The sequence below is a fragment of the Papilio polytes genome, unplaced genomic scaffold (genome assembly GCF_000836215.1).
Source record: "Papilio polytes unplaced genomic scaffold, Ppol_1.0 DF824102.1, whole genome shotgun sequence".
NCBI lineage: Eukaryota > Metazoa > Arthropoda > Insecta > Lepidoptera > Papilionidae > Papilio > Papilio polytes.
The window spans coordinates 2,078,404-2,101,858 of record NW_013525102.1 but is presented as its reverse complement, the minus strand read 5'-3'; the positions used below and the strand labels follow the sequence as shown (position 1 = coordinate 2,101,858).

Genomic DNA, 23,455 nt, shown 5'->3' with positions numbered 1-23,455 from the left:
TTAATCCTTAGTTATTTGAAACAGACATTATTGATTTAATCTATCTATTTTATTCTGCACATTATATTGATGTAAAAGAAAATGAATTTTAAGTAAATCATATTATAACTTAACGAAAGCTTAAAAAAAGTTTACTAAATTGATACGATTAAAACAATACAACTAACTCATAGTTAAACAGTTGGAATCGCATGTATATCGCCACATAGCCAGTTTGTTTTGTAAATGACTTGCGAATGGCTAGTAAGGTATGGCCAGTGGCTACTGGCTAGTGAGGTAGAGATTGTCGAAGTGACAGGTCACCGCGGCCCCGTGTCGACTGTCGTCCGGAGTGGAGCCGCAGTGAGTGCGCGGCAACTCTCGCGACCGCACCGCGCGCACGATGCGCATACGCAACGTAAACGCGAGTGTCCCAAACCAACAGGAACATTGTGAAGTGATAACATATAGGATTTAAGTAGCCGTCGAGAAAAAGGTAAGCAAAGCTAAAAAAAAAAAAAAAATTTTAATTTTATTTGACATTATTTTTTGGCGAGGCCAGAGTGCGTGGTGCGAAAGTATGCAAGGGTTATTGCGAATGATAATTTGAATATTCGTTAGATTACAAAACTATCCTATATTTAGAATGCTATTGTTAGTGTTAACTTAAGTTCTTTGTATCGAAGTAGTGTTTGTAAGAAAAGTATTTGAACTCTATCTTGCGTTTCGCTTTCGAAAGTTCAAATCCGTCTCACAAGAATTAAACGGTTAAGTAGGTTGAAAACGAAACGTGTGATATTTTAACATGTTTTAGTATTTACGTGCATAATATGAATTTATATCGCAACAAACAAAAGTGAATGTAGGTGTTACGCGAGTCGACTGATCAAGGCAGTAGAACCTTCAAGCTTTAATCCCAGTCGTAAGCCTTGTGTTATAAGTTTTATGAGTTTAATTTCTATAAACAAAACGTGTTAAACGTTCAAAACTTACAAGCGAATAAAATTATATTTGACCTCCCGTTAGCTTTAACAAAGGTCATTTGTAGTGAAAAATTGCCCGATTTCACTTTTATAAGTATATTCAAAACCTTTTACAATACCATTGCCCTTGAATTTCTTTAACTTTTTAATTATTACATCGTAGAACGCATTCCTTAATGAATAATTGCCTAAACGATTAAGCTAACGGTATCATATACTTATAATTAATCATTAACTAAAATAAATTAAGATGTCATAATTGCATTATCATTTGGTCATGACATACTAAACAAAGGAAAAATATATTTTTAATTGTTATAACAAAGCCGAATAGAATGGCATGGCATGTTCAGGTTTTTGAGAGCCTTAAGACCTCGCTTACATCCGGTTCCGGCAGAGGGTCGTTCTCACTTCGAACAAGAGCAATTTTGTTACTTCCGTAGCTGTAATTAACGTAATTTTATGTGTGCCTTTTGCACTTGTTACTTATGAAAAAACTTTATTTACTACGATTATACGAATACGTAATTAAAAAGTCAACCGTGTTTTGATTTCATTCATCTGAAGGTGAGATTCCAAGGAATTAAAGAGACGACAATGTTTTGTTTGTACATTTCAAACATTGGTTTATATTAGGTGAATTGGTACCCACGGCCTCAAGTTACATAGTTCGCGTTCTAGTAATTTTAATGCCTTCGACAATACGTGGCAGAAACTTGCCAAATAAATTCTTCTCACAGTTTATTAGATACCATAAAACTTGTATAATTTCGAACCACGCAGTTAGCGGGGTAATCCAGCTTAGTCATCAAAAGTCATAAACTGGTCATATTTTAATTTCTATTCATACAGGGACTTTACTACTTAATCCTTGGGAAGCATAATTTTATCTACATACAAAAACCGCAAAACAGGTTGTGTAGGTGACATTTACATGTAAATATTCACCACAGACTATAAAATAAAATGTATTTGCTACTCTTTGCCATAATTACGATAAACATAAGAATTTATATTAGTGACGGAAGATTTTGCTTGTAGTCAAAAATAGACCGAGGTGAAAGAAATTGTTTAACCAAGCCAAGGCTCAGTAAGGACTGTAGAGTTATGAAGATGAAGCTTTTGCTTGATTATATTATTTTTTACATTAGAATAGCTAAGTAAAGAATGTCATTACGTGTGTAAGTTAGTTATATCTGCTTTAGTGATTTGATTTTGATAAGCTTTGATTAACTGTGTGTGAACAATAAAGTTTTCGCAATTTTAACCGTAACAGAAACATTAAGATTCGATACGGAACATTTACCTATATTTTAAATTTTGCATGCTCTACTTTAGAAAATTTTCGAATAACTTAATACTGTTCAAAAAAATAGCCGATTTTTATAACTTGTAGGTGACATGCGATCATATTTAGTTAGAATTACAAATATTTAGGGCCCATCCCGCCACTGGCTGATAGAGGCTCAGATAACTTAAAAATGACGTCACTGTTAGATAGGGTAACAAAATCCGATATTTCAATCACATATTTTACAGTTGGATTGTTATCAGGCAATTTACAATTTGGCAGGCCTTTAATTTGATAAATTAGGTTATGTTCTTTTTTTAATAGCAAACGATTTTTAGTTAAGGATAAAAGGTAACTATATTCTCAGTATGATTAATACGGAAAAAAATTCTTACTCTGCATAATGCGTCATCTCGAGTCCCTAACATGTTTCTCTTACAGTGAGTTTCTATTGCCAAAATAATTATATGAAAACATATAGTTGTCTCTCTTGTTTATTTAAAAGAAAACAGAGATAACAAAATGTTTCATATGTTTCGTAATGTAAAAGCCAAGTCCGATACGCGCTTTTCTATATAAAAGACTTCAACGCATACTCGTTTATGACCATAAATGTTAGTCACTCGTATTTTATGTTGTGTTTGATATTTAAATTTTATGCTAGTATTTTCCAATCTTTGTTTGAAGCATGTTTATAATATATGTTGTTTCTTAATTACTGGCAATCAACAAAAAGGTGGTTACACATACAATAATAAAACATAAAAAATTTAAAGTCAAAAAACATGAAGCAAAGATTTTTTTTTTTGTAATCACTCCATTTAGTAAAGTTATTAGAGAGGAAACAATAATAAAGAAATCAACGTGTACATGTTACCGAGCAACAATAAATTGCAAACTGACTTATTAACGGATGACGTGGTACTTAGTGACGGATCATTAGTGAATACGAAATAATTCAAATTATCTTTATTTTACGTCATCATAAAAAACACAAAATATTTTTTTTAAATATTAATATTAAATTAGACAAATATGTATAACCAGATAATAATACAGATTACGGTATTACCGATAACGGTTCTGTATTTAATTAATACTAGCTTTCGCCCGCGACTCCGTCCGCGCGCGGATCTAAAAAAAAACAAATTCAAGTAGCCTATGTGTTCTTCTAGACCATCCTCTATGTCTGTGGCAAATTTTATAGAAACCCGTTCAACCGTTTAGGCTACAAACTCTAACAAACATCCATCCATCCATCCATCTAAACTTTCGCATTTGTAATATTAGTATGAAGTATGATAAATGTAAGCAAGGTATTAAGTTACTAAAACCATAAAATATCTTGAGTTTTATCTATTAAGTACGTTAGTGGAAGGAGTTTTTATCAATTTTATCCGGTGTCAATATTAAATCAGATCCAGTAATATCTTTGTACGGCATCTCGTTGTGACGTAGCGAGGCCTACTTTCTCTTTTGTTTAGTACACATTTTCTCATGACTTCATCTTACGATCTATTGATGTCGTAACCATCACTTGCAAGTAATACTTACACTTGTCTCTTTATAGTCAGTACTTCTTATGTTACCTGATTATTGTAAAATAAAGATTATTTTAAGTAAGATTATTCAACTCAGATATCAACTGTTTTTTGCTATTCCGCTGTCATTTAATACGTTAGTTTGTTACCTCTTTTTATTGAAATAAAACGACAAGAACGAAGAAATGTTGTTGCATTTTTAGTAATAAGGAATTGATGTGTTTTGCAATAGTTTTTTGCGTAATGCAGGAAAGTAAAACGTCGTGAAGGCGTGTTTTGCGAACAGTAGATCGCGGCGTCGAGAAGCGGAATTTCAAGAAAGCATACTGATGAAACTGGTAAATGCCTCTTACATTTACCATGATTTGAATACAGATGTAACACATTGTACAGTTATTTTTTAAATTCGAGTTGTAGTAGAAAAAAAGACTAACTTTCAAGTCAGGACATAGTTGGTGATTAACATTTTGAAAATGAAGTATTTTAGAGAACTATTTTTGTACTACACTAATTATAATGTTAAATAAATTGTTGTAAACTTACTAAATAACAAAAATGCAAAACTTTCAAACAATCGCGAAACAATCCATTATTATGCAACAACTAAGCCGATTGATTCTTAAGATTGAAGACCTTCATGGATATCATGAACACCAGTTGAAATAAAAATGTATAACGGGTGTCAAAACGTTTCAGTGGAAGGCATCTGATTATAATTCATTGGTACTGTTCTAAGCGGAAACACCGAGGCCGGTCTTCACGACCACGAATCACGCACATGGTATACTTGATTTCTAACCTGCTTATCATATATTATGAATTCCCAATAACAGAGACATTAATTTAAATACTAATTTATCACTTAACGTTTAGCATAATGCTGTTTTAACAAAAAATCGACGTAGTTTTTTAGTTTCGTGTTTACCTTTGCCGCATTTCGAATTGATAATTGTTTTTCTAATTTAGGCTTCAGGCGAAAGGTAATTTTCATAAAATTCTAAAAACAGTAGAACCTCGACAAGTTCTAATCCAAGGGAAACACAAAATATTTTGAGTTATAGAGGTTTTAAAGTTATCAAGGGTCTATGATAGAGGTTTTGGGCTCTGATGGAAAGGGAACATATTATTTTTTGAAGTTATAGAGGTTTTTAATTTGAGTTATCGAGGTCTACTGTATTACTACAAAATGCCAAAGTTTAAATGTTAAATGAATATTAACTTAAAGTAATATATGACCAGTAAGAGTTTTTAAGTATTTATTTAGCAACCGATTAGCAATACAATATTAAAGGATATGAAATCAAGTGAAACTTAGTATAAAAAGAGGCAATCAACATGTTTTAAAACTTGTCTGTTGCCTAATTAATCAGAGTTCGACATATTTTTTGCGCATACTTTGGAAGGCTTCTAAGGCACTGAGATTATTTTTATCGAATCTTAATTAATTATTCATGTGCGAAAAATTCTTTAAGTGAGGTTATGTGGTAGAAATATTGACTACCACTCTATGTATGGGAGATGTCTTTAGTAATGTATGTTCATTGAAAAATGCTACCTTCCAAATATAGCATGCATGGTTATACCTACTAGGCGGAAGAGAGAACAACTTATCCACTGGGCTACGTATACGTTTTATTCGAAATATTTTTGTTTACTTAGCGTATTACTACTAATCAAAGTTGTTGAGTGTTAACTAAGGGAGACTCTAAGTGTAGATTTTTATGTTAAGTGTGATCACTTGACCATTCCAGAGAGCTAGTATGTATCAAATAATTGATTGTGAGTTATTACAAGTTAGAGTATTGAAAGGCATTAAGTTTGTAGTAGCCAACAAAGAATGTAAGGCAGTGTTGCGTAGTGGCGGTGGAATGGAGGCTGAGGCGCTCGAGGGGTGGAGCGGGGAGTTGTGCGAGGGGAGGGGTGGGCTGGCCAGCTGACGGCCGTCAACAGTGAAAGTGAGACTAAGTAACTCTACACTAATTTTAACGTGCTGACTTAAGATTTAAACTTACGCAAACATGTTAGTTAAACCATGGGGATTGTTACACTTTTATCATAGTTAAAGTTTATCAATAAAAAATTGCTCTTTTATTAATTTGGCAAAGAATATTAGAACTAAGGAAGAATAAATGAAGTTAAGACAATGTGGTCACGAACAATAGCATCACATAAATACAATAATCAAAGTACTAATTAAATTCAAATTTGAATATGAAAAAGTAATCAGAATGAAATCTATACTAATATAATAAAGAGGATAGATTTGTATTTTTGTTTGCATTAAAATAACTCGAAAATTACTGGGCTTATTTAAAATATTTTTTCACTACTAAAAAGCTACGTTATCGCTGAGTAACATAGTCTATATTTTTAACTATATTTATGTGGACAAAGTCACGGACAACAGCTAGTTTTATAAAACTGCTAGTGTAACGATCACTTAAATGTACTTTACATAACTGTATAAAGTAAATATAATTCAAATCACGATTTTAGTTTGTCTCGTTGTCCGAATGCACAACCCTGCAGCAAGCTCGCTTAGAGTCGCTGACCTTGCGGCCATCGACGCCGGACAGCCCTACGCCTCCGCCAAAACTTTGGGTTTCTACAATATCATTTGTCGTGGATTTCCACTGCCTAAAAACTTATATTAAAATACACTGACGTTTCGGTTCTTTTGTAGTGAGTGAAAAGGATGACAATATGTTTTTTATAAGTTTTTAGACAGTGGGAATCGAGTTATTTTTACTTTTTTTTTTGAACAGATAATTTTGATAAGTACCATTTTAATTAACTATTGTTAACATTAGGTATATGTTTTTAAATAATGAAATTAATAACTGTACACGAGGTTTCAGATTGTGGTAAACAGTGAATAAATACGAGCATTAACGTTGGTGTTACAGTTTTTTTACAGGTCTAGTAAATTTCATGATTTTTTTTAATATTTACACATTTCTCGTTTGTCTCGTTGATGATAAAAACATATTGTGAAAATGTACTTTTAAGATGAATAACAAAAGAACTGTGAACTTCATAGTAACGAAAATGGTTCGTCTCAATTTGTGAGTGCATATGAGCGACCCGCAAGGTCGAGGGATTGTACGGAATGCGAAAGGCCTGCAATGATTCATTGGTCTGAGAGAAAGATACAAGCAAATATTCAATTTCTTTGTTACGTGTCGACAGTTAGTCCTGAGAAGTATCTTGTTTACACGGATTTTCATAACCTTTGTCCAGGATTTTTTTAGTTTTCGCTAAATTTCATACTGATCAAATTTAATAGCAATGTTAGGTTGCCCTCAAAATACTTGGTTTAGTGAATAATCTTACCTAGTTAACATTTTACATGTTTTGTTCGTTTTGTTCTCCCAATAGTTATAGAATGATCTAGATCGACGAGGTCATTGCGGTCAGGCATTTTTTCTTTATTTTGATGTTATTTCTTTTTTGCTTTAGATTATACAAAGTTATAAAATGACATTTCCGATTAAAATTAGGTTATTTATGGCCTCAATTTTCTTCCTTTCCTCAAATTGAATAAAATGTAAAAAAAGCTGATTAACTACCGTTTCAATACACATGCCTCCACAGTGGAAACATACCTTTATACATATCTGGCATACAAAACGTTACTAATGAATGCTTTTTATTATTTCAGAAATAATTTAAGATGGCGACTTCGGGAGGGAAGTCGCGGCGGGAGGAGGCGAGCGACAACTCCGACGACGAGCTGACGCCGCTCGCCAACGAAATATATGGCGGAAGGTACATTAAATAACTATAACTATGTCAGTCATTAGTCAAATCAGGAAAATAGAATCGTTACAATTTATATCACGGTAAACTTCTTTTTATCTCATGAAATTTCATTTCCTTATTCATAATCTCAATACGTTTTTAGAAAACCGTATTTTAGAGAAGGACGAGAAAATATAGCTTCTATATTTGATTGCGTTTTTTTTTACATTATTCCTAATTGTGCTAATTTTAGAATGAAATAATGCACCCAAACAAGATAATTGTACAACAACTCAATACTTATATAGTTTGTAGCACGTAGAACAAGTGAGTGGGATTTATTCGACGTAATCTAGCATTTAACAAACACTATAAAAATAATTCTGAACATAATAAATTTTTATTTGTTGTTTACGAACAAACCTAGCAGATTTTTTGGCTATACGTGGAACTCGTTAATAGTTCACAAGTCGTGAATGTGTACAAATAAAAAGAATAACAGATGAATCTAGTGTGCAGCTTAGAGGTCGGTTCGCAGTCGGTCGGTCGCGGCGCGGCCCGGAACCCGCTCAAATGCCAAGGTTGTCAACTCTGACGACACAACTTTCGATCGATCGACTGCGCTACATTTTTGCGCCCCACTTCTCTACAAGACTTAACTCTAGCTCTTAGTCAGCCGTGCTTAAGTCTACTTAAGATGCCATTGATCATAATAATGTTTATTGAATCATGCGAAAGATAAATAGCAACCTATGGCATTTCCGTAGCAATCATTCAAACGTTATAACATAGTTAAAACTGTTTTATTTTACAACCTTATCGGATGGGAAGGTTAATGAAGAATACTATTCATTTCATAGATTTATAATGTTGTAAGAATAAATGTACTCGAGTAGAGCGACCAACATTTCCAAGCACTGTTCGAAACCAAACGGCGCGCGGCGGCGCGGGGTCGAGCGTGCCCCGAATATAAGATTTCAACGAGACTGACCCGACTAGCATTCACGCCATCTTTGTCTATTTTACTTACTTTAAAAGTGACTTCTTTGTTATATATTTAAATATTATGTCGTAAACCTATTACTATTGTTGTAACTGTAGTAAAATAAATCCTTATGAATGTTGAAAGTTTCCTCAACAAGAGACTTGGTCATTGACCGTGATCGTTGGGCCCAATTTCGAAGTAATGGTTTGCATATTAACGTTATCGGAAGAAATGTTCGGAATACATTAGAAAAAGTTGATAATTATTTATTTCCTTTTAATTATATACGCGAATAAAAATATCACATTTTTAAAAGTTCTTTTTGGTGACGTCAAACATGATGTTCATACCTTCGTTTGACTGAAAACCATAGCTATACTGATACCAATTATCAAACGACTCTTGCTTTTATTACTGTTTACTATTAAATTTATTACACGTGTCTATTCCAATTCGTTAATTCCCCATTTAAAATTTTTAACTAGAAATTACTGATGATAATGGTGTCAAAATGTTAACGCAAAAGTAAGCATTTAAAAAGTTCATTAGGCCAAGTGTTGTGTAAATGGTCGTGTGTATGTAGCGTGTTCTATTGTTACAAAATATGACTGCAAAAGTTAGAAACAGCCTCAGGCGTACGAAGTTTAGGTGTCGCTGTATCGTGATATTCCGAAGGCCATACCAGTTTCGTTTTAATCTTGCAACGATTCAATTGAGTTTCAATATTCAAACAAAGACATTACGATCGCAGAAACGTTAAGTATTTGTTACTTTGTACGAAACCAGCAGTGTATTTGAAATCTTTAAATAATCGCCTATTTATTTGTTTTTTTTTGTATGAGTTAACGAAGTATCTACATTGAATTACTCAAATCAACAATCAAGAAAAGACAATCTTAAAATAATTGTGCTGAGAGTTGAGAAACTAAAAAAAATAGATTTGCATTTGGAATTATGTTCATAATATAGATTTAGTTGTAGCATATTTTAATAACTTTTTACTAATCATTTGTATACTTTCCATTGGCTTAAATGAACTGCTTCGTCCACTTAATTTTACGACAGTTACAATAATTAAAGAGTAAACAGCGATAATTTCTCTAAACCACTGCCGCAGAACGGAGAAAACTACAACGTTTCACTTACTATAGCAGATAAATATTAAACCGATTTATTTTATGAATAAAAATTAATCCACATAGAGTAAATATTTTCACGAATATTCCTTTTTATAAATCTAATTCAATTTTATTTACATTTAAAGAACGAAAATATTGTAATAAATGTAATACGCAGTCCACGATTAAGTATTCAAAACATTTTTATTTGCAAAAATTATTAATATTCAAGTATAGTGTAGAAAACAATAGGAACGCGTGGTGGGTGCCCGCAGTTACCACTGGTCGATGCGATCGCAGCGCCGACAACCATGAGTTATTGACGGAATATCGGACGGGAAGGACATAATCTAACACATTCTATTACTTTCTTTTCCCTAAAAAAATCCAGCATATGCACATTACAAGGTTTTACTTATCTAATTCAATTTTCTGTGTGTGAAAAATGGTGAAGTGTTAAATATGAGTGAACAAGACGGTAAAATATATTACGAGCGACAAGAATTAGGAGAGCAAGTTTATATCGCAAATAATAATAACTCGATTTATAGTACTGGAACTCTGCATTATTGTAGCATTTACAGGTAACGCATTGCATGTTATAAGATTATAATATAAAATATTGTCATTTTTTTCCAAAATAACAGTCCCTTTTGATTCCAGAAGAAGAATGTATGGATAGTATAAAAGTTTCTTATTCTTTTTCTGGAGTAATTTTAATTTATAAAAGTCGAAAGCAAATTGTAAGAAATCAAATTACGCTTTCTTGACGTGTTTATTAAAAAAAATAGTTTAAAATGTGCCTAAGTGAGCATAGTAGTAAAGATAAAATATGTGGCACCGGAATCATTTCATAACTTTCTAATGTGCGAAACGGACGACGTATGAATGTAAAGCGTAAGACATAACTGTCCAGGTCCATAATGCAATATTATGTACTATCTTTATAACGCTTCTCCAAATATTTGAATAACTGGTTCTGATGGTTCAGAAAAATGTTTAAGTGAACCTAATTTGGAAAATGAATACATCGGAATATGTTCATAAATACTCTCAGAAAGAACACGGCATAAGTTTCTACTGTTGTACTGCCAAAACATGCACTAAAATCTTTTTATTATATGTTTTGTACACTTTTTCAGCAATGGAATCTCAGGGTTAGAGCTTGGGTATAAAAGATTCTAACGTAAGAATATCGTAGTGCGACATCTAACGTCAAAAATTATGTACAATTAGGTATACAAACTTATGCAGACGTAGCATTAGACAGGGGCTTGCAATGCTTAATTGAGTTACGATTGATACCGGCTACCTTACGCAAGAACACTGTCACAATACCAGTCGCAGTACGTGTCGTAATCATTGTATAGAGAATAATTACGTATTAGTATCAAGATAGAGATATTTTGGACCTTAAAATTTGCGTTTCTGTGGCAACATTTATAGTTAAATAAAAGACGATTCTTGCCGTCTAGGAAATAATTGCGATGTGATATTGTATAGACTGTAGATTGAAATCTTTGTAATGCACGTGAAAGTTGTTTTTTTCGCATCAACGCATTGCTCTTGCTTCCGTGTACAAAGTAGATGTTTATAAATGATGAAATACATATTTACCACAAATTTTACGAAGAATCTCAATACGAATCATTACTTAAATCCGGTATGACATATTTACAATTGCAATGTCTTTATTTAATGACATCAATTATATTTCATTGTTTTTAAGGTATATTTTTTCTCAATTCCAGTCAAAGAACAGTACAAGAAACGAAAGGATGGGACGTGTTCAGGGAATTTCCACCGAAACAGGACAGTATATCTATGGAGACACAGAAATGGCTGGAGTTCACAGTACGGATGCTCAAAGTATTGGCGTACGCGGTCACTTTCATCGTGGTGCTCGCGTCTGGTGTTATAGCCAAAGGCACCGTGCTATTTATGACGTCACAGCTGAAAAAGGATAGACGGATCGCTTATTGTAATAGAAATTTAGGTAAGAATCCTATTTATAAACTATCAAAGATCTATATAGGTTCGAGTTTGATTTATTTTTTAAGCTACCTTAGTCTATGATTTTAAATTCTTAATATGGTATGGTACTTTCGACAGTATCCGTATAAAATAAATTACCGTATTCCGTTCGCTATATAGATATGTTATACAGTTTACTATCCTAATTACATGTATGTGTTTATGTTTTCAGGTAGAGACAAGCAATTTATCGTGAGCTTACCGGACGAAGAGCGAGTCGCGTGGATGTGGGCAGTATTTGCTGCATTTGCCATACCAGAAATAGGAACATTTATAAGATCTATCAGGATATGTTTCTTCAAAACCTCCAAAAGGCCATCACCCGTTCAATTTATAGTGGTATGTAACATTAAATAGTTACCACTGTTAGTTGTTAATGTAGTTAAATACTAAATTCATTTGTCTTTACAGGTATTCCTGGCGGAGTCCCTTCAAACGATAGGAATGGGTATACTATTTTTCATAGTACTCCCGGAACTTGACGTAGTCAAAGGAGCGATGTTGACGAACTGCCTGTGTGTCATACCGGCGATCCTCGGCCTACTATCACGCAACCATCGTGACTCGAAGCGATTCGTAAAGGTCATCGTAGACATGGCGGCGATCGTCGCGCAAGTCACCGGCTTCATCGTATGGCCGCTATCAGAAAACAAACCAGTGCTGTGGCTGATACCCATTTCTTCAATCTGTATATCATTAGGATGGTGGGAGAATTATGTAACGAGACAAAGTCCTATTGGTAAGAACGTCTTAGATTCATAACAATTAGAATTAAAAAATATTAAGTGTAGGAGTAATTCAGTGTCATCTAGAGAAGGAGAGATGTATTCCTATTCAATGATATGCCCTAGTTAATATTTTTGAAGAACTGCATAACGAATAAATATGTAATGAGGACTTTTTATGCTAATTCTATCGCTAGTCACTTTACGTCTGATTTTGTTATTTCAGGCATAATAAAAATATTAGGAAGGATGAAGGAAGAACTGAACGCGTCCCGGTATTACACGTATAGGTTTATGTCGCTCTGGAAGATACTTCTGTTCCTCATGTGTATTCTCTTCTGCATATGGATGGATGGAGACGAACCTGCCATGTTCTTCCAACTGTTTAATCCAGGTTTTGGACCACATAATATTGTTGTTGAAGAGGTAATTACATTAAATGTTTATAAGAATTTGCATGCATTTGCTTACTTTTAATTGAGTGTTTCATTTTATTTCTTACCGTGAATTCGTATTTCTATTTTTAGATACAACTTCAACTCGGCGGCACTACGATACCCGATTTGGTGAATGCTACCTTAACAGGAGATTCAGTAGAGGTAGCGGCGGCGCACAAGTCCGCATTTTACGTCATGCTGATTCAAATGTTTGCTGCATACTTCTGCTACATATTTGGAAAGTTCGCCTGTAAAATACTCATACAAGGATTCAGTTACGCATTCCCTATAAACTTGGTCATACCGCTAGTTGTGAATTTCTTAATTGCCGCTTGTGGTTTAAGAAATGGCGATAATTGCTTTTTCCATGGGACAGTGCCAGATTATCTGTTCTTCGAGAGTCCACCGGGTAAATACATGACATTTTTTTCTATATAATTTCATTGATCGTTTTACTAACTTAGGCGTTTCATCTTTACAGTATTCTCTCTAAGTGATTTTATATCACGACAAATGGCGTGGGTCTGGCTCCTATGGTTACTATCCCAGACCTGGATTACGATTCACATTTGGACTCCTAAAGCTGAACGTCTGGCATCTACTGAGAAATTGTTCGTACTACCAATGTATAACGGCTTGCTTATCGATCAGAGTATGGCATTGAATCGAAAGAGAGATGACCAGAAGGATGTAAAAACTGAGGTTGGTGAAATTAATAATCTTTCACAAATAACTATGAAATGAAATGATAAATTTAACAATTTATGATCTTTTTTGTTTTAGGATCTTGCTGAAATAGAAAAGGAGAAAGGCGACGAATATTATGAAACTATATCTGTTCATACTGACAATACAGGATCTTCTCCTAGAACTATTAAGTCATCAGATCAAATTACTAGAATCTATGCATGCGCTACTATGTGGCATGAAACGAAAGATGAAATGATGGAGTTCTTGAAGTCTATTCTTCGGTTAGATGAGGACCAGTGCGCTCGGCGAGTCGCTCAGAAATATTTACGTGTTGTTGATCCTGATTACTATGAATTCGAAAGTAAGATATTCTATTAAGAATGATTTATTGGTGGAGTTTCCTATAAATAATAATGCATGTATAATGTAGTATCAAAAATAACTAACAAAGTATTTCTTATATTTTAGCCCATATCTTCTTGGATGACGCTTTTGAAATATCTGATCATAGTGACGACGATTCACAAGTGAATCGATTCGTCAAACTCTTAGTAGATACTATCGACGAAGCTGCTTCGAATGTGCACCAAACGATTATTCGCATCCGACCACCGAAGAAGTATCCTGCGCCTTATGGAGGCCGCTTGACATGGGTGCTACCAGGAAAGACTAAAATGATTTGTCACTTGAAAGACAAGGCTAAAATTCGTCACAGGAAGCGTTGGTCTCAGGTATGATTATACCTAATGTAAATTAAATTCGGGTCACAAATGTGAAAATAATAATAAGTTTGTCAAAGCTCATTGTATCGTGTTTTACAACTTTTTTTCAACATTCAGGTCATGTACATGTACTATCTCTTGGGTCACCGTCTTATGGATATACCGATATCCGTGGATAGGAAAGAAGTAATGGCTGAAAACACATTCTTGTTGACACTGGACGGAGACATTGATTTCCAACCACACGCTGTTCGTTTGCTAATTGATTTGATGAAAAAGAACAAAAACCTGGGAGCTGCTTGTGGTCGTATTCACCCCGTTGGATCAGGTAAATCTACTCTCATATATTTTTAAAGTAAAAATCAAAAAGTACTGTGTATTTATATAATTATGTTTTAGGCATGATGGTGTGGTACCAAATGTTCGAATACGCTATTGGCCATTGGCTGCAAAAGGCGACGGAACACATGATCGGCTGCGTGCTCTGTAGTCCGGGATGCTTCTCGCTCTTCAGAGGAAAGGCTTTGATGGACGACAATGTTATGAAGAAATACACTTTGCGATCTGACGAAGCCCGGCATTACGTACAATACGATCAAGGTAAATTCAAAATAAGTTGAACCGCAATTGCTTGTAGTAATTAAAAAGTATTTCTATCAAAATTTGACGTTACAATTTTTTTTCTAATTGTGCAGGTGAAGATCGTTGGCTGTGCACGCTACTTTTGCAACGTGGATACCGTGTAGAATATTCAGCCGCGTCTGATGCCTATACCCACTGTCCCGAAGGATTCAGCGAATTTTACAACCAACGTCGTCGCTGGGTACCATCGACTATTGCCAACATTATGGATCTGCTAGTTGACTATAAACACACAATCAAAATCAACGACAACATTTCGACACCTTATATCGCTTATCAGGTGAGTAAAGTGTTTTAGAAGAAATGAAACAAAAGAGAATTTTGTTTTTAAAATAATGTATGGATGTTTACAGATGATGTTAATGGGTGGTACTATTCTCGGCCCTGGCACTATATTCCTTATGTTGGTGGGTGCCTTCGTGGCGGCTTTTAGAATCGACAACTGGACATCCTTCGAATATAACCTGTACCCGATTGCGTTATTTATGTTCGTCTGCTTTACAATGAAATCCGAAATACAGGTAAGAAGACAAGCTATTTTAATTAAAAAAATGTGAACATATTTTCAGTCTTAATTTTCTTTATTATTTTACACTTTCTTTTCTATTTTCTAAGATGTAGATGATTACTAACTTGGCATTTATCAGTTTTATTTATTTTTTAGTTACTGGTGGCTCAAATTCTTTCGACTGCATATGCGATGATAATGATGGCTGTAATCGTCGGTACAGCGCTCCAGTTGGGCGAGGACGGTATCGGATCACCTTCTGCTATCTTCTTGATATCCTTGTCAAGTTCATTCTTTATAGCAGCGTGTTTGCATCCTCAAGAGTTTTGGTGTATTGTACCTGGTATCATTTACTTGCTATCTATACCCTCTATGTACTTGCTTTTGATTTTGTACTCCATCATTAATCTAAACGTCGTATCATGGGGTACTCGCGAGGTACAAGTAAAGAAAACTAAAAAGGTAAGAACGATATTTCCTGTAATACTGTTGTATTTCAAGCATTCTTGAATAATTTCCTTAATGTAACTAATGTGACTATTAATTTTAAAGGAAATTGAACAAGAAAAAAAAGAGGCCGAAGAAGCGAAGAAAAATGCCAAACAAAAATCCCTCTTGGGCTTCCTCCAAGGAGTTAATAGCAATGAAGAAGAAGGTTCAATTGAGTTTTCGTTTGCTGGATTGTTCAAATGTTTATTGTGCACACATCCTAAAGGAAATGAAGAGAAAGTACAACTGCTGCATATTGCATCGACTCTTGAAAAATTGGAAAAGAAATTAGATACAATTGAGAGGTACGTTTCTTATTCTAAACAAATCATATTTTACGTATGAAAAATAACTGAATCATTTTAATTTTACAGAACTGTGGATCCCCATGGATTAAATAGAGGGAGAAAATTATCTGTAGGACCGAGAGGAAGCAATGCTGGTGATCATCAATTAGATCCCCTGGCAGAAGGGCCCGAAGAAGACAACGATCTAACTTCTGAAGCGGACACAATGTCGACCGCACCTAGAGTAAGGGAGAAAGACATATAGAATAGAGCGACAGTGTTTAAAAAATGTTAGATTTTGAATAAATAACACTAAACACATTGTTTTTATATTTTTGTTATAGGAGAGAAGAGATGACTTGATAAATCCATACTGGATTGAAGACCCTGAACTGAAGAAGGGTGAAGTTGACTTTTTGAGCCAATCTGAAACACAATTCTGGAAGGATTTAATTGATAAATATTTGTATCCCATTGATGCAAATAAAGAGGAGCAGGTAAGCTTTGATATGCATGTATTGCTAATTAAGTTCTTTAAAAATATCTGACTTTAAATGGATTCTATAAAAACATTTAAAATGAATGAGTAAAAGAACTCGACACACGGTAACATGGACTTTTGGTATGTGCGAAACAATAATTTGTTTTATTTTTAAATGTTTTAAATACTTTATTCAATACGTTAAAAATAAAATTGCATGCATCGATATGCTTATTTAAATTCAATTTTAAACAATAAAATCTAAATTTTTAAACATTTGCACCTTCCCGTAATTTTAGGCACGTATATCCAGAGACCTGAAAGAATTGAGAGACTCTTCTGTGTTTTCATTCTTTATGATCAATGCTCTTTTTGTACTCATTGTATTTTTGCTACAACTGAACAAGGACAACCTACACTTTAAGTGGCCTTTTGGAGTTAAAACTAATATAACGTATGATGAGGTTTCACAAGAGGTAACGTGAGAAACTACTTCGTGGCAATCGGCCTTCAACGATGACTGAGGACGGCTCCTTGTATAACGCAGAGAAAAAGTATTAGACCCTAAGCCATTATGTAGCACCATGTGCCCAGTCAACTTTGAAAGTCGATGCAGCTAATCTTTATTGTTTTATGTAATTTTACAGGCACGAATTGCACGTGACTTGATAGAGCTTCGCAATAAGTCAGTTTTTGCATTTGTAATGTTCAATGCTTTATTCATATTGATAGTATTTTTATTACAATTGAACAAAGATCAACTCCACGTGATTTGGCCTTTGGGAGTAAAGACAAATATTACGTACATCGAGGATACAGGCGAGGTATAGCCAAAGTTTACCCGGTTCTGTGTGTCACTTCACAAGTCTAACGACCTTCTTCTAACCGGTCTGTTTTGGGATGGCACCAGCATGGATGTCCCAGTTTTTTTTTCTACACCGACAACTAAAATTGGGCGACAACGGTTCTACACATAATCTAATTATAAGCCCTGAACCCCTAGCCTTGGAAACCCTTCCTTCTACAGTTTTATCTACAAATAAGATAGAAACAAGCCGTGTTTCTAAATTAATGTTTGAGTTTTTGTTTTTGTTTTTCGTTCCTACCTACAATGTTTGCACTCAACCCAATACCCCGAGGAGTTGTTTTTCTGTCTATTAAGGTGGTGGATTTTTCTATTAAACTTGGTTGGATGGTTATTTATTTTCCTTGTACATATTATTATCAAAGAACGTGGTGATTTGTGTAACATAACTGTCTATAATTTTTCATTAATATAGAGTGTATTATTAAATTAAGCCAGTTCGTGAAAATTCAGAAATCACTTTCATAAATATATATCGCACATCATTATATGTGTTTTGCTTTTTTCATATTCACGATAAATCATTATTTATTATCAATTGATCATATCATATTATATGTTCATTTTACCACGTTCTGATTCAAGGAATGATTCGATATTGCTATTTGTTCATGTTTATTAAAAATGCTTTTTATGCGTACTTAAAGGCTTTTAGTTATGCGCAAAACCTAAGCTAGGATAGAGAAATTAATTTTAATTTAATATTTTCAGGTGCTTATTTCGAAAGAATATTTGCAATTGGAACCCATCGGTTTAGTTTTCGTGTTTTTCTTCGCTTTGATTTTGGTTATCCAATTCACTGCTATGTTGTTCCATCGATTCGGAACTATTTCACATATCTTGGCGTCTACAGAATTAAACTGGTTCTGTACCAAGAAGGTAAAGTATTTCATTTCAATTCATTTAGATTGTAATTAAATACTTTAGAGCTTAATTTTGGAAACATTAATGTTTTTATCTTTTTAGTCTGAAGACCTGTCCCAAGATGCTCTATTGGACAAGAATGCGATAGCAATAGTAAAAGATTTACAAAAACTAAATGGCCTTGACGATGATTATGACAATGATTCGGGATCAGGGCCGCAGAATGTGGGACGAAGAAAAACTATACACAATTTGGAAAAGGCTCGGCAAAAGAAGAGGAATATCGGAACACTCGATGTTGCTTTCAAGAAACGTTTCTTCAATATGAACGCTAACGAAGGACCAGGTATTTTTTTACTTTACTTGTATAGACAACTAATCGGGTAATCATTTTTTTTTCCATTAAATAACAAACAACATACGTTTGTACAATTCCAGGTACCCCAGTGTTGAATCGCAAGATGACGTTACGTAGAGAAACTCTAAAAGCATTGGAAACAAGACGAAACTCTGTGATGGCAGAAAGAAGGAAATCGCAAATGCAGACCCTTGGAGCGAATAATGAATATGGCGTTACTGGCATGGTAATTTACTCTATATGTTATTAATTACTAGCATTATAAGTTATTTTTACTAGTTAGTATTTACTAGTTTTTGCTCGCGACTTTGTCACCGTGACACTAAAAACATAGCCTATGTTACTCACTGATATCATAGCTTTTCAATGGTGAAAAATTTGAAATCAGCCCAGTAGTTTTTGTGTTATTTAAATACATACAAAAAAAGAAATCTTTCCTCTTTATAACATTAGTAAAAATTTTAAAAATATGCCTATTATTATAGCCATCATGATGATCATTAAAAAAGTTTAATATTCAATTTCATATTAGTTACGAATTGTTATGTTGCCCGCCCGAAAAATCTGCGTTTATTTATGAAAGTGTTAACATGTCAGAATTAAATAATATGTTGGTATCAACTGTATGTGGAATTAATTATGTTATAATTCGTGAGTATATAAAAATTTCTTACATTTCTCAGTTAAACAATAACCATGGTGCCGCGCCCCGTCATCGTACGTCGACTGCGAATATATCTGTGAAAGACGTATTCGCCGAACCGAACGGAGGGCAAATAAACCGCGCATACGAGACTTCGCTGGGCGATGACGATGATATCAACTCTATGAGATTACAACCAAGACAAAACCAAGTCACTTTCCAGGGTAGATATTAGATAGAATATAAATTTAATCAATTCAAAAGTTGCCAAATTGTTCAACAAAGGAATGGTTGATTGAAGCGTTTAGATTAAGCATTTGTAGATACTCATTTTGTATTAAGGTTTCGATTCCTGATTTATGACTCAAAAGTTTTTTAAAATTAAAAACATCGAATTTAAGAATAGAATAGTTTGTGAGATTTTTAAATACCTTTACATGCTTATTTATCTAAATTGTCAATACTTTGTTGTTGAATCCCAATAACCGATACCATATTACTCAATATTATTTATAAGATTTTGTATATTTTGACACTGCCAATAACTTTTACATTTTATATGATATTTATGTAAGCAAATAAAACATTTTTTAAAACAATTTGTCTTATTTTTAGAAATCTATCCAAAAAAATTGAATAAATAATACAAAAGTGCACCTCTGTTTTAAAATAGTGGAAACCTACAAGAATTATTAAGGCATTAAATAAAAGAAATAATGCTTAAGAATATTTTATTGGCATTATTTATGTAAAATACTTAGCTATGAGTTGTAATAGATTAAATATTTTTCAATACAAAAGATTGCAAATAGCCAAGACATGCCACATTTATGTTGGAATTTATTCTACATCAATAATAATCAGTAATAAATCATAAGCCAAAAAAGCCTGCTTGGTTTTAATAACTACATCAATTAAGAATAATTTTTTGCATTTTGTACAATAAAGATAGCATAAATCACAACATTCTTTATTACTTAGATGGACAAGTAAGTAATTTGGTTTGTATCCGAACAGCCACTTTATAAAACACTCTAGAGGCTTTTAAAAAATCTTATATTATGGTTAAGTACCTTAGTTTTCCAAGAAGGTCACAAAATCTGTTAGTTTGAAGAGCTGATCTTCACTAGATGTATGCAGTGGTGTTGGTTGAACTGGGGGTACCGGTTTAATTGTAGTTCCGTCCTCACTTATCTCCCATTTACGTTCTTTGCAAATTTGTGTAATTGCTTCATTGCTGAGTCCAGTCATAGAGACCATGGTATTATGTGAGATAGAACTGTATGAGCGCCCGATTAAATTGAGAGCCCTTTCTCGCACCCTCTCTGAAAATGCAATTTTTTTTAATTATGGCTAGCTGTTATGCGAAAAAGCTTTATAGTCTTTGTGTTTTTAAGATTGTGTTCTACACCTAAAGCAAATTTTATCCAGATCCACATTACATATGGGAAGTTTTGTAACAACCATCCATCCATCCAAACTTATTTATCATATTAGTAAGAAGTAAGATTATAGATATATGATATGTGAAGATATGTTTTAACAAATGTCATTTATCAGGTGTTTCTAGTGTATTTTTAAATATGTTACCTTCAAGCGCCCTAATGATGTTAGATATTGGTTCAGTCCAGTTGTACATTGCAAGGGCCTGATATGTTCCGGCAAGATCTTTTTTCCACAACTTCTGACCCACAGTCCAGATTGCAGCTATTTCTGGATTACTGCTAATAATATTTGGTGGTATTCTTTTCCATAAGAATTTTGCATTGCATCTGAAATAAAAAAAAAACAACTAATTGAACAAATTTCCAATAACAGAGCATAAGGAAAACTTATTTAAGTAATGTAAAAACATTTTAAATGCAAAATGAATAAATCATTTTCACTAAAAAAATAGCTTGTAAATTGAACTATCTCACTTTAAAATTATGCTATAGATTTTTGATATGTCCTTATATTGTTATCTCTCCATATCTGATTACTTATCAAGATCAGCACACATGCTGAGTGGTTTCTTAAATAAATCAATTTAAATAGGTATACATTTTGCGCCTGAAATTGGAATGAATGCAATCATTTTTTATGAAGTAAAAAGATACTTACAAATCATTTTGGTACAAATAAATGGCCAATAACTGAGCATACGTGGATGGCGAAGCAACACCATTAGTTGCCTGAAAATATAAAGGTTAAGTATGTAATAAAAGTTGCGGGAATTTTTAGTCATTCAAAAAGGTTCTTTTATTACCTCTAACTCTTGTTTTTCTAATTCACTACACAGGTTATCAAAATTAGTTATCATATTTAGCATAAAACTTTTTCAGATCGATATTATCCAAAATAATTAGTCGAAAACTACGAATAGGGGAACTTGCGGGTTAAATTTTTAACTTTTCCAATAGCGACAAAAGATAAAATTGTGTTTGTTCAATCTGTCAGTCATATCGGTTGACAATTTTGACGTTGACAGATTAAGTAATGTTTAATTATAGATACAAGGCTTTTGCACAAGTCTTCATTGTGTAAAATCTTTCTTTTTTATTTAAGTAATATTGATACTATTTCCACATCACATTGTAAGTACTACTACTCATTTCCATTTTAGGATTTACACTTTACAGACTTAAGTACAATTTTGGTTTATATGAATTTCATTATCAGTTATAATATTTTCTTAGGTATTTTCAGGGCAGCTACAATGTTATATTTGAGCTAAATCTTTTGCTATAGTTTGTCTAAATAAGATAGATTAGTTTGACAATTCATGTCAATTCATATGACAATTTAGTAGGGATGGGTTGAGTAAAATCAAGCATGAATCTTTTCGATTTTTATTCTTAAGTAAATTGTAATCTAAGATTTAAAAAAAACACTGTTTAGTCAAATTAACAATGACTAGCAGAACCATTACAAATAATGATAGTAAATAGATATTTTTTTGCAAAATAATACAAACGGAAGTAGTAGTGGGGGATAGTTTTATAAAGGACTTTGCAAGGGGTTAGGCCGCTCAGTTGCACACAGTCGCGAACAAGCTCTCTGGCATTTAGTACCTCAGTCGCTCAGTAGCTCAGTATACATTTCTAGTCGTCACCACGGAACGTTCTATATCTTTTACGTTGTTGTTTTTAGTAAATTTTAAGGTTATTCAAAATATTACCGTTACAAATAATTTTAACTTTAACGGTAACCGGCGATATGATGCAACTCACCCTTAGTGTTAAAGTAATTCACTAGTATTGTTCATATTACCGCTCGACTGACATATTTTTTTAAAAAGTCATTCGTATCGATTTTATAACAATTTTTTACTACTACAGCCGTACGTAAGCGAATTTGATTTCGCTATTATTTCTATTATCGCTAAATTCTCTACACTATAATCAATACTAGAATTGTCCACTAAATTAGTTAATAAGAAAGTTATAATTTTAGTTAAGTTCATAAAATCTATTTAAACCGAATACCTATAGTTCAAACGTGTTCGCTAGGCGTTTGTTCCGTCACTATGATACCTGTCTATTAAGTTCAGCGTTTGCCTTCATACAAAGTTAATTTGAAACTTCATATGAGTCATTTATCAAACTAATCTATCTTATTTAGACAAACTAAAGTGACATTGTGTAATACAAAAAATATTTCATTAAAAAAAAACATGGTTGGTTAGAGCATTTTGCAGTTTGTATTGTCTATTGTGCAATGAGTCACAACTCACAACGAGATTTTAGTTAATTCAAGGTGAATTCTAATTATACCAACTGGATCTCCTAAAGACAAACGAAGGACGAATTTTTTAATAAATAATCATTTTGATAAGTAGCGATCATACTAATTTATGATGTCAAGACATTGGCTTAATTCTTAATTTTTAATCTTTTTCTCCATTTACTGATATTTTGACAATATATTTTGCAAAAACTGGCGATAGCACGATATTAACTTGATTTTATCTTATCTTGATTTGATCTTAGTCATAACGCCGTTTTTTTGCATCGTTAAAAGAGATTTCCACTTTCACCATTGTTGAAACGAAGCAGTGTAATTGGTCACTAATCTCGATAATTGAATCATT

General features: G+C 33.3%; 2 protein-coding genes across 5 annotated transcripts; one reads left to right on the top strand and one right to left on the bottom strand.

Moving 5' to 3' along the window:
- Positions 1–283: 283 nt before the first annotated feature.
- LOC106099671 lies at positions 284–19,982 on the top strand. Of its 4 annotated transcripts, none has more exons than XM_013278274.1 (23): positions 284–475; positions 7,456–7,562; positions 11,390–11,634; positions 11,845–12,011; positions 12,084–12,411; positions 12,624–12,823; positions 12,925–13,243; positions 13,316–13,536; positions 13,618–13,885; positions 13,993–14,255; positions 14,364–14,574; positions 14,646–14,846; positions 14,942–15,168; positions 15,242–15,409; positions 15,553–15,858; positions 15,949–16,190; positions 16,260–16,416; positions 16,517–16,669; positions 17,301–17,477; positions 18,230–18,397; positions 18,485–18,728; positions 18,821–18,966; positions 19,424–19,982. In XM_013278274.1, the coding sequence occupies exons 2-23, from the start codon at positions 7,468–7,470 to the stop codon at positions 19,616–19,618; spliced, it is 4,701 nt and encodes a 1,566-aa protein (XP_013133728.1). In that variant the 5' UTR covers positions 284–475; positions 7,456–7,467; the 3' UTR covers positions 19,619–19,982. The 4 variants fall into 4 exon arrangements, with proteins under 4 accessions (XP_013133728.1, XP_013133729.1, XP_013133726.1 ...); XM_013278275.1 differs by lacking the exon at positions 17,301–17,477 and adding an exon at positions 16,953–17,129; XM_013278272.1 differs by lacking the exons at positions 284–475; positions 7,456–7,562 and adding an exon at positions 9,941–10,222.
- A 136-nt stretch (positions 19,983–20,118) lies between these two features.
- Positions 20,119–21,838, bottom strand: LOC106099532 (COP9 signalosome complex subunit 8). The gene is made up of 4 exons (XM_013278096.1): positions 21,632–21,838; positions 21,487–21,557; positions 20,974–21,155; positions 20,119–20,708 (listed from the first exon to the last, which is right to left on the bottom strand). The coding sequence occupies exons 1-4, from the start codon at positions 21,692–21,694 to the stop codon at positions 20,458–20,460; spliced, it is 567 nt and encodes a 188-aa protein (XP_013133550.1). The 5' UTR covers positions 21,695–21,838; the 3' UTR covers positions 20,119–20,457.
- Positions 21,839–23,455: the final 1,617 nt, after the last annotated feature.

Bases quoted from the DNA above. Each gene is read 5' to 3' on its own strand.
- LOC106099671 (XM_013278272.1), top strand. From the start codon at position 10,101: ATGAGTGAACAAGACGGTAAAATATATTACGAGCGACAAGAATTAGGA. The intron at 14,256-14,363 runs GTATGATTATAC...TTCAACATTCAG, and splicing joins ACAGGAAGCGTTGGTCTCAG to GTCATGTACATGTACTATCT. The intron at 15,859-15,948 runs GTAAGAACGATA...TTAATTTTAAAG, and splicing joins AAGTAAAGAAAACTAAAAAG to GAAATTGAACAAGAAAAAAA.
- LOC106099532 (XM_013278096.1), bottom strand. From the start codon at position 21,694: ATGCTAAATATGATAACTAATTTTGATAACCTGTGTAGTGAATTAGAA. The intron at 21,558-21,631 runs GTAATAAAAGAA...TTATATTTTCAG, and splicing joins TAGAAAAACAAGAGTTAGAG to GCAACTAATGGTGTTGCTTC. The intron at 21,156-21,486 runs GTAAGTATCTTT...TTTTTATTTCAG, and splicing joins TATTTGTACCAAAATGATTT to ATGCAATGCAAAATTCTTAT.